Source organism: Myripristis murdjan, chromosome 15, assembly GCF_902150065.1.
Source record: "Myripristis murdjan chromosome 15, fMyrMur1.1, whole genome shotgun sequence".
Classification (NCBI taxonomy): domain Eukaryota; kingdom Metazoa; phylum Chordata; class Actinopteri; order Holocentriformes; family Holocentridae; genus Myripristis; species Myripristis murdjan.
Window position 1 is genome coordinate 1,429,914 of NC_043994.1, and position 19,189 is coordinate 1,449,102.

General features: G+C 41.0%; 1 protein-coding gene across 6 annotated transcripts in view; it reads left to right on the plus strand.

The window, feature by feature from the left end:
• Positions 1 to 888: 888 nt before the first annotated feature.
• zswim8 (zinc finger, SWIM-type containing 8) overlaps positions 889 to 19,189 on the plus strand; it is a 63,475-nt gene continuing 45,174 nt past the window's right edge. For 2 of the 6 annotated variants that reach the window (XM_030070351.1, XM_030070353.1), the window contains exons 1-3: positions 889 to 2,614; positions 14,689 to 14,842; positions 16,310 to 16,404. In XM_030070351.1, the coding sequence (XP_029926211.1) occupies positions 2,437 to 2,614; positions 14,689 to 14,842; positions 16,310 to 16,404 (427 nt within the window). In that variant the 5' untranslated portion in view covers positions 889 to 2,436. The remainder of the gene's footprint in view (positions 2,615 to 14,688; positions 14,843 to 16,309; positions 16,405 to 19,189) is intronic. The other 4 variants (XM_030070348.1, XM_030070352.1, XM_030070349.1 and 1 more) reach the window with 3 other exon arrangements.

Sequence of the window (19,189 nt, forward strand, 5' to 3'; positions counted from 1 at the left end):
AGCAGTGTGCAATCATATTTTTAAACCTGAGTAAGGCTTCACTGGCCTGAAATGTTGTCTTCTAATAAATAATTGCCTATCATGGGGAAAAGTGTATGGGTTCACTTTATTTCTACTATCAAGCAAAAACTTCCAGTTCACATGCTCACTCCACAGAAATAGAACTGCATTTTTTTTTTTTTTTTATAGAATTCTCTAACTATGATTCACTCTTAAAATATCCTCCAGATTCCCATATTCCAGAGGCCTTCTTGTCACTTTTCCATTTGATAGAGGATCCCTGCTGTATAACAGATGCATACACAACACCAGCCAATCTCAGCAATTTTAAATAAAGACTTCAAATGTGACAAAACAAATTGCTTTATTTTTCTTATGGTTTTTGGTACAGTTTGCAATTATTTACCTCTGCCTTTTTTACAGATTCCTGTAATTTGTGCAAACAAACACTACTTGAATTACGCAAACGTGGAGCGCAACTGATCAGTGCTTCTGAGTGGTTCACTGAGCCCAATCAGTGAGACCAGTAGCTCCGTTATAACAGATCAATTATCATGACACCACTTCATTGTGTCCATTGGACTCGGAGGCAGCAAGAACATCGGGAACATGAGAAAGTTGGCAATGGCAGTTCACATTATCCTTTATGTCAGCACTAATTCGGTAGCCCTGATTAAAATCGTCGTGTTCTTATAGTAGTTTTATAGAGATTTACATCATATTTGTAGCCCTCTATTTGTGATATCGAGCGTTTAATCGACATTGTGATGGGTAGGTTTGTTCAGTATGCCTGTAGTAAAATCGTATGGTATTTGATCTTACCTGTGGAACAGCTATATAGTACTGATTACCATTAGGACCAGGCCGCCGGAAGCTGTAATCAGCTGATGGGGGAGGAGCAGCAAGACAGGAGAGCCATCTTCCCCCCCGGCAGACTACTGGACAGAAACTAAGAGAGCAGAGGAGAAGGACTTGGGAGATCATCTGAGGAACCGGGTGTCGTTGGAAAGCTCGCAGACGGTTTATAGGACGGAGGGACAAGCAGTGTTAACCGGGAACAGAGATACCTGCAGGACTTTCCGGGATTTCCGCTCCAGAGCTGATCAGGAACCTACCAGTTTCGAGAGAGAAGGCTGTTTGAAACAAATAAGAAGAAAGGGATTTTTGGGGGGGAGTGGGGATTATATATATCAGACGTTAATTTGGTCAAACAAAATTGCGCAAAATTTGGAGACACGTAACATAAAGAAGCATGTAGTCCTTCCAATCTGAAAGGTGTGTAGCATCACCGGTAAATGTAAACAAACAGCAGCCCCAGCTAAGCTAGCTAGCTAGCTGACTGGACGTTAGCTCGGTAGCTAACCTGGTTGATAGAGCAAATGTTAGCGAGGAGGACCGAGTCGAGACTAAAGTAGACCGAGCCCAACAAGCTTGTCATTGGCTTCGAACTCATTTTTGCGCCCGACATCGACGTTTACAGCGGGTGTCAGTCGACGCGTTGTTTGTGTTAGCATAGATCTGTTATTAGCTTTGTTAGCCATTCACGTAACGCTAGCTATTTGCAGTAGGACCTAGCATGTAGGAGTACGAAGCTGAACGTCGGCTCACGAAGACATTAACTGTTTTCCCTGTGCTATTTGAAATTAATGTTGCTGTGATAATATGTTTTATTATTATATGTCTTTGCTTAATTTTCTTATTCACAAAACCAATTGTCCTGCGGTCTTTTAAGCTGACTGACTAAAGTGTAGGGCGTCGGAATGAAGAAAAACAACTTTAACTCCACATAGATCGAATTATATCGATATGTAGCCAGTTATTTCTTCTAGGATAGAAGTTATGATACACTGTAACGTGTAAGGTAAATGCGTTCCTAGATATTGATTGGAACCATTTCAGTTTTCACTAGACTCTTTAACCTATTGAGACAAACCGCACTCAGCTGGTGTGTTTGGCTCCGTTGTCTTCTCGGTGGTTTGGTTAAAAGACCAGAGAGGAGCCTCTGTTCGATGTAAAATAGTGCTGGGACAGGATCCACAACTCCGCGAGCCAACATGGTATGGTTTCCGTTTCAGAAAAGGATCGTCCTAATTAGCAATGATTGGGAAAACTAGAAGTCACATTAAAACGTAAAACGTTCGTTAACGTCACGTTGTTTCTGTACTATTATTGTTTTTCTTTTTTTCCACGTAGACTGAATGAAGGACCCGCCGCCTGGTTAGAGTTTGTATTATGTAGCTGTGTGTGAAGGCCCAGCGGTAAGCCTCTCAGCTGTGTTTTGGTGGTTTCTGGCTTCCCCTCCCCCAGTCGAGAGACTTAGACTCTCCCTGTCAGCTGTGGACAGTCTTCACCCGTTTCCCTTGATTTTAATCTGAAGAAAGGCTGCGGCCTTCTTGACTGTCCTGTGCACTCAGTGGCAGATAAAAAGCGGATGTAATGGAACTCATGTTCGCGGAGTGGGAGGATGGAGAGAGGTTCTCCTTCGAGGACTCGGACCGGTTTGAGGAGGACTCCCTGTGCTCCTTCATCTCTGAGGCCGAGAGCCTCTGTCAGAACTGGAGGGGATGGAGAAAGCAGTCTGCTGGACCCAACTCTCCTACTGTCAAGATAAAAGGTACAAGTTGGATGCACACACAAACTTTCAATTTCGGATACCAAATGGCCATTAATTCCCAAATCTGTACTTGTCTGTATCTTTACTTTACTCCTCCTATTTTAAAATAGGAAATAGCCTCTACAGCCAAACTGTTTGTGAAATGAACATCATTACAGCCAGTATGACATTATCACTTAGTCTGTCCTCCATTTAATGTTTTTGACAAATTGAAGTTTACACTTACGTCAGGTTACAAAACAATTTTTAGAGGAAAATGCCAGTAAATTTTGGAAATCAACAAAAATTGTGAGTTTTTATTCTGTGGCAAAGACAAAGAGATACTTTGTCAGAGGATCACTGAGCAGTGTAGTGTCCAGCAGGGCAGTTGTATTAAGCAATGAACGTTTGTGGAACTGAGCAACAAGTCAGGTTAATGTAGCAAGTTTTCATCATACTACCTTTACAGTAACCTGCCTTTGATTTTGTGCATATTCTTTAGTTATCATTGGGCTGAGTAAGCTAATATACAGGCTGTGTGTGTGTGTGTGTGTGTGTGTGTGTGTGTGTGTGTGTGTGTTGACGGCATACAACAAGCTCCTGTTATTCTCTGGGCTTATTCTTTAGAGAGCCCTTCCATGTTCCCCTTTACTAAACCCATCAACAGGCAGAACACTCTATGCTAGGAGAAAGTTGGGGCTGGTGAATGGCACTGACAACCCGATGTGATTAATTGATTCAGTATATTGTTTACATGGTATGAGAGATGAGAGGAACATTTGAGGTTTTTAAGTTAGTTGTAAATGATAAAGCAGTGTTTTCCTTGGTTTTGAGAAAACCTTTTTTTATTGATATGGTGAGTTTTGTGCAGGGAATGGAATTGAAGACTCAAGTCACACAAGCACCTTCACCAGTAATTTCTTCCTTGAGACACAGGCAAATTCCTGGGGATCTTCCTTTGTGACACTAGAATGAACAACAGCTCCAAGTTATCAGGTGGAGCATGGTCATGAGAGACTCTGGGGTAGTGTGGTCACAAAAGTAAGGGCATATTTCATTATGCAACTTGCTCACTGCAAGCATTGTCTGGTGTGGGAGAATTGAATGTTCACAAACTGTCAGTGAGCAGCTTTTTTTGGTTTCAGAAATGTTAGAAAATTGGGAGAATGTTGGAATAAGGGACTGTGAGACAAGGGAGTTACTAGCCATGTGAGAAGACAGGATTAAGATGCAGCCACATGAGCCCCTCGTCTGCCATTTGTCTAAAACAGTACCAAGTGAGATCCTTTGTCACACGCTACCTTAATTGTAACATGTGACCTGGTCGCTTGTACCCATGTAAATGCATACATTGAAAGTTTGCAGACAGTCACTTATAAAGTGAATGGGGGTAAAAGGAAAAGCAGCAAAATTTATAGCATGTGTCTTGGTCACTATGTTATTTAGGTGGCCAGGTGGTTTTATTTAAGTGGGTTTCTTGAGAATTTTATATTCACAGGGGAAACCTTTGTATTGCATCTCACAAAGCCCTGTTCACACTGTAGAATTTTAGAATGCCTTAACTTTTCTTGAAGTGAAGGTTCTATCTGTGAAGTAGTCTTTTTGAGCCTACAGACACTGACTACGTTTACATGCACACCATATTCCGGTTCGGCTCAATATTCCGGTTAAGGTAACTGCGCCACGGCAACTGGAATATTCCGTTTACATGTTACTTGGCAGGCCCCCGTGTTTCGGCGTATTCCACTCTCTGACGTAATGCGACACTCAGCCGCGGGGGGCAGCAGCACGCGAATAGGCGTCTGGTCTGCCGGAAAAACAGACGAAGAAGTCTTCTTCCTCGTCTTCTTCTACTTTTCTTCTTCTCTCGCTATTTCTATGTTTTCCCCCATCGAAATACTCCGTGATATTTAAGTCTTTCATTAGCTGAAGGTGGACTGCAGTCTCCTGGCTCTTGCTGCTGTTCGCCCTGCCGTTTTCCCCGCTTGCAGGTAACCATAGCAACGAAGACGCCACAGAAGTCCTTGTGAGTCGAGCATGCGCAGTCGTGACTGAATATTCCGGTTCGGGGAGTTTTCCGACTAAGGTGGTTACATGCCCCAATATTCCGGTTGGAACAGGAATATTCCAGGGGGCTTATTCGGAATTCTCTCCAACCGGAATATGACCTTAATCGGGTTCGGTGCGTGTTTACATGACACGTGCGCAACCGGAATATTGCGAATATTCCGGTTAATACAGGAATAAGGTGTGCATGTAAACGTGCTCAATGTGATTAGAGTCAGGAGCAGTGTGTTTGAGGGTTGGGGTGCATCAGCAACTAACCCAGACAGTTGAGAGCCCTTCTGTTTGAGGCCTGTTGGGCTAGAGCTCAGGAGTTGTAGGGCACAAGCAATGGGGGAGGCAGCAGGGACAGACAGGGGATGTATTGGGAACCAAGAGAGTAGTAAAATTTATTTGCTGGTGTGTGTGCATGGTGGTGTGTGTGTGTGTGTGTGTGTGTGTGTGTGTGTGTGTGTGTGGGGTGGGGGTAAGCTTTCCCACATGTGTTTGAGTTGAAGTCGTGATGGGGGAGGGAACTGTCGAGTCAGCTGTGAGCTGTATAGAGGGCTTTGTCTTACACAGATCACTAGCTAGGCCTCCGTACTTCAGAGCTGGGAATTGTGTTGTGTGGAAACACAGGCCCCCTATTTTATCAAAGCCTCTCCTGAATATTAAATTCCAAGGCAGCACACCATAGTCCAGTGTTTCCCCTAAGTCGACTGCTTAGGGGGAGTGAGGAGATTCAGGTTGGATGCGTTTTAAAAGAAAAAAAAAAACGTAATAAATTAGTCTCGTTGAGAAGCATTTGTTGCATTTACGGTAGGGTCACAAGTTGTTGTCAACTTGAGGAACATTATATTAACTTAACCTGTCTCTCAGAGCAGAGGAGAGCAGAGAAAATAGTGTCACCGTAAATGATAGCAAATCACAGTAGAGCCTCTCACACCAAGCTGGAATGAAGCAGGTGCATATTAATTAGGGAAATAACAGAAGTAAGATTTTTGTTTCTCTCAGGGGAGTGAGGGTCCTGTTAAGGCAATGGCAACTTACCCACAATAACAAATAGTTGCTTGAGATGTTCAAGAATAGGTTCCTTTTTAAATAACTTTGTTATTAAGCTCAATTTAACAAGAGGAAAAAATGTTATGTCTGAAAAGTGTTGTATTTCTCTTCTAGTCCAAGATGAAATCCTTTTTTTTGTCCCTTAATATGTTGCCCCCCACCACCAGAAGTTATTTCTCTCCGTATTGCACTTCAAATGATGAGCAGTAAATAGTCAACGAAGTGTATTTTCACACATGACCGTGTCACTCTTAAGTGCCCAGCTTTGACCAAGAAAAAATAAGTGCTTGTCTAGTTCTGGTCTTTGTTCCCTTTCAATTCAATTCAGTTCAATTCAGTTCAATTCAATTCAATTCAGATCAATTCAAATCAATTTCAAGTCTCAGAGAGTGGAGAAAGCACAGGCAGGCACAAGGTTACTGAAAGCTGTGAGAGGGTCAGGGGAAGGGAGCGAGGAAGGGAGGGAGGGAGTGAGCCAGTGATCTAGTGAGAGAGGGAGTGATTCTTTACCTTTTCACCGGCCGTCTACAAAGGAACAGCTGTTATAGTGGGTCCCCTCTCTGCTGGCTGCTGATTGGTTGGCCGCTGGCAGTCAGTCACCGGGCAACTGCCAGTCAGAAGCTGGCAACATGAACTCTGTTACTACCCGGCCACCCTCCCCTCCCCCACCCCCTTCAGCTTCTGGCTCGTTACTATCTGACATCTTTTCATTCTTTCTTTTTCTTCCTTGTCTTTCTTTCTTTCTTGTCTCTCTGTCTGTTGGGTATTTGTCGCTCTGTATGGGCTTCTCTCAATTTGCCTCAGATGGAAAGATGATGCTGTTGCTTCCTTAAAGGGATTGTTCACCTGTTTTTCAAAAATAAATCATACTTCACTTACTCCCTAACGGTTATGCAGTACATTACTGGTGCTATCCTCCTCTCCTTGTTACCAGGTGTTTTCACAAAACTACACCTGTAAAGTGAGGTCAAACTTGAGTGAAATAAGGTGGTCGTTTTTAAGGATGTTAACTGGGCGGTGGGGAAGTTCTCTTCAATTGTAGGAGGCCAGCAATTAGCATTTGGAGCATCAAGCCAGTATCCAGCAAATAGGAGAGATGGGAGGAAGATAAAAGCACTACTGCCCTACATAACAGCTAGGGTGGGGGGGTGAAATAATATCACATTTTCCAAAATGCGCTAACTATCTCTGTAACTCCCTTACACTGATGTATTTGTATAGTTAAAAATGTTTGCGTTGTTTAATCCCAATCTCAGGGCCAGTGTAGAAAAAAGTAAAGTATAAATGAAAAATAAAGTAGAAATGGCTAAAGTTTCTGAAGAAAACTTTAAATGTGCTTGCCTTAAATTGAGTATGTTTACATTCACACCATATTCCTGTATTATTCAGAATATCGGCAATATTCCGGTTGCGCACGAGTCATGTAAACACGTACCGAACCCGATTAAGGTCATATTCCGGTTGGAGAAAATTCCGAATAAGAACCCTGACATATGCCTGTTCCAGCCGGAATATTGTGCCATGTAAACACCTTAATTGGAAAATGCCCCGTGCCGGAATATTCAGTTATGCCCGCGCATGCTCGATTCACAATGAATCCTAGGGCGTCTTTGTTGCTATGGTTACTGCAAGCGGGGAAAACGACATGGCGAACAGCAGCAAGAGCCAGGAGACTGCAGTCTGCCTTCAGCTAATGAAAGACTTAAATATCATGGAGGATATCGATGGGAGAAAACACAGATAGCGACAGAAGAAGAAGAAGACTTCTTCTGTCTCTCCGGTAGACCAGATGCGTATATGCGTACTGCTGCCCCCCACAGAGTGGAATACACCGAAACACGGGAATATGCCAAGTAACATGTAAACGGAATATTCCAGTTGCCGCAGCGCAGTTACCTTAACCGGAATATTGACCCGAACCAGAATATGGTGTGCATGTAAACGTAGTCATTGTCAAGCCTGTGGCCAAGCGGTGCAGCAGTGCAAGTGGCCACAGAGACGGAAGAGGAGAGCTACAGAGCTGTGTGTGAATGTCTGGCCCTGCCTTTGTCAACAGGCAAATGACAAGCAGGTCTGAGTTGTGAGACATTGTGCTCAAAGTAATGGTCAAACAAACACTTTTATATCAATCACAGTAACTTCTATGGGGAAACAGTATGTATCAGCAGGAACATAAGGTGTTGATTGGAAAATTGTGTGCCAAGTCCCCAAAATATCAGAATTGCAGTGACTTAAAATAGTGGGTTATCTGCATTCTGTCCTGAATTTTTGTTTCAGTTATAATGGAGAGCTGACACTCCTACCTCATTAATGCTCGGATTGCCAGAAGTTAAGCCTGTTTGCTCTTGTAGTTAGATGTTCAGAAGCACAACAAATTTTCCTACCACTCAATGGTTTTTATGGATGTGGAGTGAAAACTGTTTAAACGTCAAATGGACTTTTAATCTGTGATTGCAAAAAATCGGTAACTTGGATCACTTTGAAAATTGACATACTACTTGTCCTCCACAAGACGCACGTTTTTTCGCATATATATATAGCACGAAAACTGTGGAAGCTATAGCCTCGCAAAAATTCGCCCACTGTGTGTGGATGGGCCAAAATCGCATTCTAATGGGAATTGTGAAATTGTTAAGTCCGATTACTTATAAAAGTCATAGCACATTTCTTGCAATCAGGCCACATGTTTTTGGTGTTTGGTGTATGGGGGTAACGCAAAAGCTGTGGGATTAGTAGCAAACCAGACTCTTTTGAAATTTTTTTTTTTTTTTTTTACAGGAATTCCAATTGACATGTGATTCAGGATTTCAGCAGGAATGGTTATTTTCACTTTTCACTATAGCACCACAGTACTTAAGTTGTAATGGGGTTTTGTCACTCATCTGATTCAAAAATTTGCAGTTCCCGCAATTTGGATTTTACACTTTGCCATATTGGAGTTTTATAATATTTAGAAAATTGCTCAGCCCTGGTCAGGACTAAGCTAAACCTCATGGGGGAATATGTTGACTTTCAGTTGGTGCTTTAAAACTGCCAAACTGAGGAAAGGATGGGTCTGTGGTGAGCTGATGTAGCCAAGGTCCAATCTCATGTCTTTCAAGGACGGCTTGTTGTGATTGCAGTCCTGTGAATTGTGAATGGTGCCAGGCAGACAAAAGACAGCAAGGACCATGAAGGACATGAAATGTGAAGAGCAGGCAAAGAGTGTGACTGAAACTGCAGTGGTGATGTTGATGATACAATGGCTGCTATTCAGCCTGCACCCAGGCCCTGTGGCCCAGGATGGCCTTTCCATTAAAAACAAAGTGCATTGCAGCCTCACCATGCTCACTGTGTGTGAGCCAGTAAGAGATCTTAGCTTACCATTTGGTTGCTAGATAACTTACCATTTGTAAAGTTGTCAAGTTGACAAGTTGTCTTGGAAAACAGAAGCAAGCAGTGTCATTCTGCAATGGATGAGTCATATCCTGTCTAACCATTATTTGGGAGAAGGCTCATATGCACGTACCATACCAGTGATTTTGAATATTCGGCCCATTTAGTACAATTTATGCACGTTTTACATTGCAACAAACCATTTTGCAAATCATGCAGGGGTACTAAAGATTTCAGGGCATATAAATAAAAAATTTATATAAAAATATAAATTTGAGTTTTTGGTTGAAATAGCCAATTTATAATGTTCTGCTTCTGCGGTTAACAAAGTTGTTCATCCATTCAAACCACAGAACTGATATGCTGTGGAAAGCAAACTTTTCCCAAGGGACTATTTTTTTGGCAGAGAGACCGTTTCACAGGAGTGCAAACAAGGTGCTTTTCGGCACCTGACGCTTTTTTCAGTTCAGTTGGGGTGACTTTAGAAGTAATGGCAAATTTCTGGAATAGTAGTTCTTACGTATCAAAGGGCTACAACATGCATTTGAGAGATATAAAACAATATAATTTGGTGGCTTAGCATTGTGAATGAAGATGAAATTAAAACAAAGGGAAAAGCTCACCGTTCCCATTGCAAGTGTCAGTTATCCCATGCAACAATTAACAATTCATGTACAGAGCAAACACATAGAGGAACAACATTGTTATTGCACAGCAGGGTAGGTCAATATATTGTTTTATTTTAAGCTAATGTTTAGTTATGATGCCTTATGACTTTCATATGTTTTAGCCCATTGCTGGCAAAAGTATATTATCCTGCTTTTCCTTTTTTTAAAGCGCCCCAGGATTTTGCTCCCATCCATACTTTGGATCTCACAAAGGCACAACAGGAAAGCCAAACGACAAATGCATTCACTCTTTAAATTTGGTTAAATTTAGGCAGTGGTTTCCTCAGATTAAAGTTAGGTAAACAAGTGCATGTGTGTCGTGGCAGGCAGGCAAACCTTGGCATAACACCTGTACTTTAATTAGTCTATTGTAATAATGTTAATATTGAGCCACTATGTTCTAATTTGCAAGCCAGCCTTTTTGTTGGAGGTTTTCAGCAGCTCCCATCATGTTCCCTTCTTTGGACAGACGTAGAGAGAGCAGCTATGGGGTTAGGGTACTTAGGAGTTTGCCACCAATTCACAAAATGCTATGATACTGTATGTTAGAATGTGTCGCTGTCTTACAACCAGCGTTTCTTTTATGTGGCGTATGTTCTCAGCTTCAAATGGTACACAACTACCTAATGTAAAGTTAAAACATAAGTAACCAATAATTAATATTCAAGTGTTATTGTTTGCTAACAACTGCCTGCTAAGCTAGCTAATCTTAGTCAGCATCTAACCTTGGAGTAAATGGCCCCAAGGTGTTTTGGCTTGGGAAAATGTAAAAATATGACAGCCCTGTCTAAACTTTGAGAATATCTGCTGTCAGACTTGCAGGCTCCATAAGCTCACTGCTTCAGCATTTTTCGTTGTTCTGAAAGGTTGACAGGCCTCTTGTGCGTAGTTAGGGTTGCTACCGTAGGATTGGACAGCTGCTGTTGTAAGGAGGGGCTTAGTGAAGTGTCAGTTGCAGGAATCCGGGAGATTTATTCGCATTTTCAGTTTGCACATTAAAAACCCAAATGGAAACACTGAAAATTCAAAAAAATCTCCATATATCGCAAAAAAGTTTTTACGCTTGAGGGAGGTGGAAAAGTTGATGTATCTGTAAAAGGAAATGCAAATAAGTTGCTATGGAAACAGGTTTAGGGAATAAACAGTGATAGCAAACAACAAAGTTTTGATTTTTGACTGACGTGCCAGTAGCACGTCATCATGTTGCGCCCTCTTCTTCTGCAGTGGTATAATGTCACCCGGCTGGAGAATTAGCACCACCTATTGCTTACCTTGATGAACCAACTCATCGCATTTTGTTTTGCAGATTTTTCTGAACATTTGGTTAAAATTTGCGATATATTTGGATGGAAACCCGACTAGTGAGGTTTGCAGGTGTTCACAGGCTAAGAATGAGTTTTCATGCAGTGATAGTGGCATGGTCTTTGTTAGTTAATGTCAGCTTGTTGGCTAGCTAACCATAGTACCTGGTCAGCTAACCATCACTGTCTGTTGTTAACACACCTGATTAGCACATTTGTATCTAGTAGCAGCTAGTGTTAGCTCGTTCACATTAACAGCAAAAACTCAGAGTGTTTTGGAGTAGAGGCTAGGACTAAAGACAAGACAATTTACTGTATCTCAGTAACCTACATTTGGAAACAAATCTACCTTATCATACTATTCACATTTACTGAGGATGTTACTGAATGGATCTGTGCGCACACACACCAAAACAAGCTTTTCCAAGTTCTCTGTTTTTCTCACCTGGTTGTCATGTAGACATTTGTTCAGTCTGTTCCATCATGGAGCCAGATGTTGTTTGAAATGCAAATTGCACAAAAACTATGTGAGGCAATCACAGCAAAGTGTGTGTTTTCCTGAGGTATGGTGTTTACATTAGGTGTGTTTGTAGCCACCTTATTTACAATGGCTGCCAGGTGATTTGATTTAAAATCTAAAGATCTTGTTTATACACCGCACTAAAGAATGCACTTATCTGTCACTCTCACTGACTGCACAGTCTGTAGAGTTGCACAGCTTGCATTATATTGTGCTGACTGCTGTAGTGTGTTGGTCATGTTAAATAAAATGTACATTATGAAACTGTTTGGTCAATTCTTAATGTAAGCATTAATATCTTTAATAATGCACCAGGTTAGAGGGTTCCTTGAACAATTTACAGCTTTAGTGCTTTTTGGAAAACTAATGTGGACGACTTTATTACGGTGATGGAATACTGGTGTGAAGAAAGTTTGATTTCATATCGTAGTGGAACGAATGGAAACCAATGGCTGGATGAAAGGTAGGACAAAATATATCTAAGTTCTAAAATATGACTGCTTGTTTTGGGAAAAGATTAGCAAAAACATGAAGTATATACATTTTGTAGATATTACATTAAACATGCAAAATCACTGGATGGTGCTTTAACAGGATACTATTAAAAGGCCAGGGTCCTGAGGACCAATAGCCATTTTGGCCAATTGACAGAACAAAGGAGAAGAATTTTGGCCTTTGCATGCAGAGATAGGCCTGTCTGTTTTGTCCTGAGCCAAACAAGTGACGTTAGATTGGGGGTGATCCAGTCAGAGCACGATTTCAGTTTTTACTCTTCCCGCCCCTTTTTGATTGACTCTTGAGCTGCACCTGCTGTCCTGTGCTTGCGTGCGCTGGCCTCAACAAAACTATAGCCTATTAACAGCTGTTAGCTTGCTACCACAGCACTGCAAGGATTACATCAGAAGAAAAGGCAAAGGCTGCCATCTATGTATGGAGCTTAAGTGAGCCATGGACAAGCCTCCAGAGTGGATGTAGCAAGTGTGTACAGCAGTGCTGCCTATGAAAGCATTTGTTGAAGTGCTAATTCCAATAAGTGAGAGATTTTCAGTTCAGTTGGTTAGGGTTAGGGTTAAGCAGAGAGAAGGGACTAATCAGTGAAATCACCTGGTGGAGTTTTCAGCTGGAATGAAAACCTGCAGCCTCTTGGCCCTCCATGGCACCAGTTTGACACCCCTGATCTAGAGGGTCTTCACTTCAGTCAACCCTCGACAATTTTCTGCAATGTACCTTTTAAAGAATGTAGTTTTAGTGTATTTTCTCCTCCCTTTATAACTGCATGGAAAAGATCACACCTAGTACAGTTACTGTTTTGAAAAAGGTTTACAGTAGATTTTACTCCAAGTTCAGATTTTTACAGGACAGCTTCGACTTCTACTTCTGCTGAAGTCAAATATCAGCAAAGTATCAGAACTCCTACTTTAGAAGCAATTTGTAGTACTATTTCCACTACTGGTGTTGTAAATGGAAATCTGAAAACTTATTTCACAAAACAATGTCTCTCTGCTTCCCTGCTTTGACAGTATCTATTTGGCTGCTTTCACCACAGTGGGAACTAACTTTCATTGGAACAATTCAGTTCATTTTGGTATGTTCACCAAAATGATTCAGTCACAAGTTGGTTCATTTGTCCTGCATGAGAGTTGTATCGGTCCTGAGCACTGAGTCACTCAGTGAGTGAGTAACCGCACCAAACTGTAACTGGAGCCTCAATAAGCTTTTGTTCTCTTGTTCACTGAGCAGGATTGATTCAGTGAAGGAGGCTGATTCAACACTGAGCGACTCAGCTAGCTTTCCTCTCAGTTCAGTCCTAGCAAACCTGCTGCCTCCCACTCACACAAACCTGGAAGTTGCAGAGATAATCCATTTTGTGACTTGTGTGACTTCTTGCAAACATTCGTTTCCATAAAACAGCACACTTAACTCACCAGCTCAAGTCATGCATCTTCCTGTGAACTGGGTTGAAAACAGAACTGAACTTGATGTTGGGGTGCGCTTGTTGCTTAACTCCAGAATGGCCCAGAGCCCTCTCCTTAGTTCACTTGCTGGCTGGGTCAGCTCTGTTTTGAATCAGCCTCCTTCACGTAATTGTCCAATCCCATTCAGTGGGATATGTCAGGGTAAAAATAGGGTGTGTCCCTTGTACACATTAATGTTGTGTTTGCTTTGTCCTTTTGGAATTTAATGCGTCAGGGACGCAGGACGCACACTGTTCAACATCACTGGCCTTTGTGGGGTTTCTCTGGCCTCTAACCATGGGAACCACAGCTATTACACTGAGGATGGTATTATGTGGGCTGACTGCTCTCCTCCATATATGGTTGACAGCAGCAATAGTCGTGGTTTCGAAATGAGGTCTGTAAAATGAGAGCCATCACTTTATTATCTCAGTGGGACATGACTGCGCTCTCAAGGAGACTTCTGTCATATAGCTCTGGGGACTCACAGGGGGCCTTGGCCATCTTCCGTGGGATCCTCATGAAAATGAGAGCTACTGTAAATGTTTGTGAAAGCATACAGACACGAATTCTGATTCAGAATCACTGAACTAACCATTAATTGTATTATTGTAATAACTATAAATCTAATTATCTGGTCATTTAATACTTATTATGTGCTATTTTTCCTGTATTTTTTTAAAACTAATATTCCATTAAGTTTTTGCTAATTTGCCAGTCTCATTTTCCCCATGTTTTAGAACAAAATCAACGTGAATTCGCTCAGCTTTTAAATTCACTACAACACAACCGTACGTATGAGTGATTATTTGAACATTATGGGTTTGATTTCACCAAATTGAATTTATTTGACAAGTATGACACCAATAGACTATACCATAGTTAACACAAACCAAAATATCTTCATATCAGAGTCCCATGGGCCATATCACTTCAAGTGGGTATCTGCGGGTATCTGGGGCTTAATGAGAGTCAACCTGGGGGGTCCAGGAGATGAAGTTTGAAAACCCCTGACAACATGCTTGATGGTCTCTGTAATGACACACTAACTAATTTGCTATTTGCAGTCTGTCAGAGTTTTTACAGTGCAGTTATACAGTAACATGTAATGTGACACTAGAGGAAAAGAGTGCATGTTGCTGATGTATGTCTCCTTTGTGGTCTTCTTCAGATGGTCAGGTGATTCCTCTGGTGGAGCTGTCAGCCAAGCAGGTAGCATTCCACATCCCTTTTGAGGTTGTGGAGAAGGTCTACCCTCCAGTCCCAGAGCAGCTGCAGCTCCGCATTGCCTACTGGAGCTTCCCTGAGAACGAGGAGGACATAAGGTGACCGCTCACCAGGCTTACACACACACACACACACACACACACACACACACACACACACACACACACACACACACACATTCACTGATATGTTGTTTTTTAAATTGGATTGGATTATTATTAACATTATAACCATCACGTTGTTTCATGGTGTTTGAAGGGAGAATTCTTGTAGAGTGAGGCTGTGTGGGGAGACATTCCACCTACAAGAATGTATTTCCACCTCCATGAGGGGACATATAGCACTAAAACTGGGCAAAACAGAGTTCCATGAGCAGTGGCCGAGAGGACTTGAAATAATATTGGCTCTCTAAATTATAATGCTTTTTTTGTGCATTAGTGAGAATTGCCAGACGGTGGTTAAGACGATCCACATTTCTGTGTGTTTAGATGAATAAAATGCTTTTCCCCCTCTGGTTATACAAACCAGTCAACACCATATAATCTTGTGGAATTGCCATAATTTTACAACAACTAAAATGTGGGGAAACACCAAATCCTTTGAATTATTTTGGCCAGGAAATGACCAAATAGAAAGATAATGCAGTGTTGAAGTTAATTGCAGCGTGCAGGTGTGTGTGGTGTGGACTGTAGGGGAGACACTGATAATGAATATGGGGCATAATTTTGGCTATCAGTGGTTTCAGGCAAAATCCATGTATAATGATTTTTGCCTCCGAAAACCCACATTAGTGGAACCATAAAAATTAGAGACACACACACACTCAGACTAAAGTGCAAACATACTTCTGCAACTGTGTAATTCCACCTGCACATTGAGCATACCTGCAGTTTTGTCTATCAGACATGCTGAATGGTTGAGCAGGAGCATGTATCAAGTCTGTCTGATTGCAAATCTGATTTTTCATGAAAATTCGTCTGGCTTTTAGACTGGAAAATCCCTTGATATTAGGATTGAATTGATAGAGTGTGTGTACTGTGTTTTTCTGACAGTTCAGCATTACCGTCTTATCATAGGATATCAAAAATATGAAACTTGATCTTTTTTTTTTAGCACAACTTCCAGTAGACATCAAGTAATTGTAATGACTTATGTGTCCCCTGTCTGTTCTTTTTTCCTCCGATCAGTTTTGGTACAGTTTGAATTTTTGTATCAGCATTGCTGTTAAAGAAACAAAATTTCCAAAGCGGTTTACAAAATGCAAGCTTTAAAAACAATTTCTGTTGATTTTTGTGTTAATTGTTTGTACCTGTTGAGTTTTATCTTTCTCTCCAAATCAATCACATATGCATATAGATCACTCTGTACATATGGACTCAAAATCACAAACACAGACAGAAATTTGTGTGGCCAAAGTTGCATTAAAACCTAGAAACTAAAACACACACCCTGCTCCCTACAGACAAATGTCTTACACATGTCTTTCACACTTTGTTTTTCCCCTGCTGTTCTCTGTGTTTGTCTCCCTTCTTCCCACTCCTCCTTACTTTCCTCTTCTCCTGCAGGTTGTATTCCTGCCTCGCTAACGGCAGTCCAGATGAATTCCAGCGTGGAGAGCAGCTTTACAGAATCAGAGCTGTCAAAGACCCCCTGCAGATTGGTGAGTTCACATTATCACATGGCATAGACATACACTCACCCAGCAACAACGTGCACCACAGGCACAAAGCTACACACACGGTAATGGTGGGAGCTGCCCAACACAACCACATCTTAATAAAGATAAGATAATAAAGGAATATCTTATCTTATCTTATCTTATCTTATCTTATCTTATCTTCTAATGTTGGCCGCTCACAGGGTCCAAAATTAATTATAATATAATAATTAGTGTAACAAGTGGACATTTACTATAAATGGTAAAGAAATTCTGCATTTCAGAAATCCCTGTTAAAAACCAGTACATTTAAATTTGTTTGGTGAGGGAAAAAAACTGAATTATGTAAGGATGGATATATATATATATATATATATATATATATATGCCCAATTCTGAACGGTGGGACAGGTGTATGGGAAATTAAGAGAAATCATGCCTGTGAAATGTGAAAACAACTGTTGGTGGCTTATCATACATATCATATCATACATATTGTCGCTTTATTAGAATAGTTGCTAAAGCCACAGAAAACTGGAAACTCTTCAGTTGTGTTGTTTTGTTACTCTATGGAATTTAATAACGACTGCCAAGGTTTGTAGAAGAAACAGCATTCTTGTGTGGACAAAACTTGTCATGTAGTTGAATGGTTTTCCCTGCAGCCTGCATCTCAGGTTTTCAGCAGGCAGGATTACCCTGGCAAGAGCATACATAATAAGACCTGGAGAGCAAATCAAAGTCGGTCCCTTCAGTACATACTGAATACAGTAACCAGCCCTTTGTTTTTTACACACTGTACATCAGCTGCTGTTTACCTTTTCTGTGGACGTTTGTGCTAGCTGCAGTTAACCAGTATGAATATATGACTGAAACCAAGGTGCAGCATTATTAGTCTGCAGTTTCAGCCAGTGGTTTACTAGCTAAGGTTATGACCAACCTTTCCCAGCCAAATGAGCAACTATGGCTATGTAACATAAAATAAGATAGATAGATAGATAGATAGATAGATAGATACTTTATTCATCCCAAAGGAAATTCACAGTTTTCAGCAGTATCCACAGATTACAAGATTAAATAAATAAAAAATAAAGAATAAAAGATGACACTAGAGATCTAAAGATCTAAGTACCCAATGTGCAAAAAACAATGTGCATAGATGTATACAATGTGCATAGATGTGGGCAATGTGCAAATTTACAGTATAAACAGATGATAAATAGCAGCAAGCAATATATACACTATAAACAAGGATTATATAAAAAATAGAAATATGAACAGTTTAAACAGCAGAGAAAAATAAATAGCTAATAGTAACAATAATGATGAAAATTGGAGCCCATCATAATGGACTTAGGCATAGGTAAGCTACCTGGATGATACAGATAGGCATAGCCAAGCTACCAACCTGTCATTGTCATATTGTGCGAGGCATGGAGTTTACGTTGCTGGAGTGTACATTTTCAGGCTTGTCCTGCTGTGGTTAATTGAGCACCTTGTGTAGATGCAGTAAATGGCCTCTGATCTTTCAAACCTAGGTGAATTTATTAAAAAATGGTCAGCTGTGACACTAGCAGAAAATAAAGGCTGTTTAATTATTCAGCAGTTTCCCATGGCTTTACATAACATTAATTTATACTCTCTTGGTACATCATACACAATGCACAATGATGCATCATGCAGCTTTTTATTTTTGATTGGGTGCCTCCCTGAGATGGCTTGAACCGAGAGAAGCTATGTAAATTTCTTGCTTTGGAAACTTTAGAGATGCTCATGAGGGTACCTAAATGGCCCTTAAATATGACACATCATCAGCTCTACAACTCTGATAAACCCAGACACACTCAGATGTGTCTGAATTTAAAAATTCATTTGATAGGTCAGGATATCTATCAGATGTTACAAGACTGTGAAAGAATCCTAAACTAAATTTAAAACAGTTATGGAAATGTAGTAAAACATTCCCCTGTATATGTGCTTGAACTCAATCAAAGTCTATACACTGCCACACAGGTTCACTGGCAGCTCTGTAGATTCCTGCATGTAGAACAGTTTCTCTTGTGTTCATAAAGTGACTCTCAAAGGAAATTTTTTGTACGGTTTTAACCAAAATATGAACAAGTTCAAAACAAGACTGAAAGAGTGTAATGTAATAATATAAAAGTCAGGGTATACATCTCAGACTGTTGAGCCACCACATGCCCTGATCACCGATGTAAATCTCCTCAACCACGATGCCAGTGAAATCCACTGCCCACTACAAAGACTTGATATGAAAACTAAAAGTCAGAATGGCTTCACAGTACATTCATCTTACAGTGTCTCAGCACTGAACTTCTGCAGCACGTTTAAGACAGTGGGCTGCACGTCCATCAGTGCTTTCTAATGCCTCATTTCTATTAGCCAAGGCTTAGTCCCTCATTGTTTTCCCTGTAAACCTAGTGTGGAATATTAGGGTTTCAACTGTGTTTGAGTTTAGTATGAGGTAATGGAAACACACAGTTTCCCAGTGCACGTGGTAAGGAGAGCAAAGTAGGTAAAAGGTATGTGTGTGTGTTGCACAGGCACAAAAAACGGTTCTCCCAAGTGCGGTTCAGTGTGGAGCAGTAAAACTCTTTCCTTTAATATTGTCCTTCCTCCCATCATTCTTTCTGCCTCCCCTCCTGCCTGCTGTCCAGTAGGTAAAGCTGCTGGCTGGCTGCTCTCTCTTCCTCTTCTTCTTCTCTCTCCAACACACTTTCCTCTCTAACACATTATCTCACTCAGTGATATGTACTCTATACCTCCATTT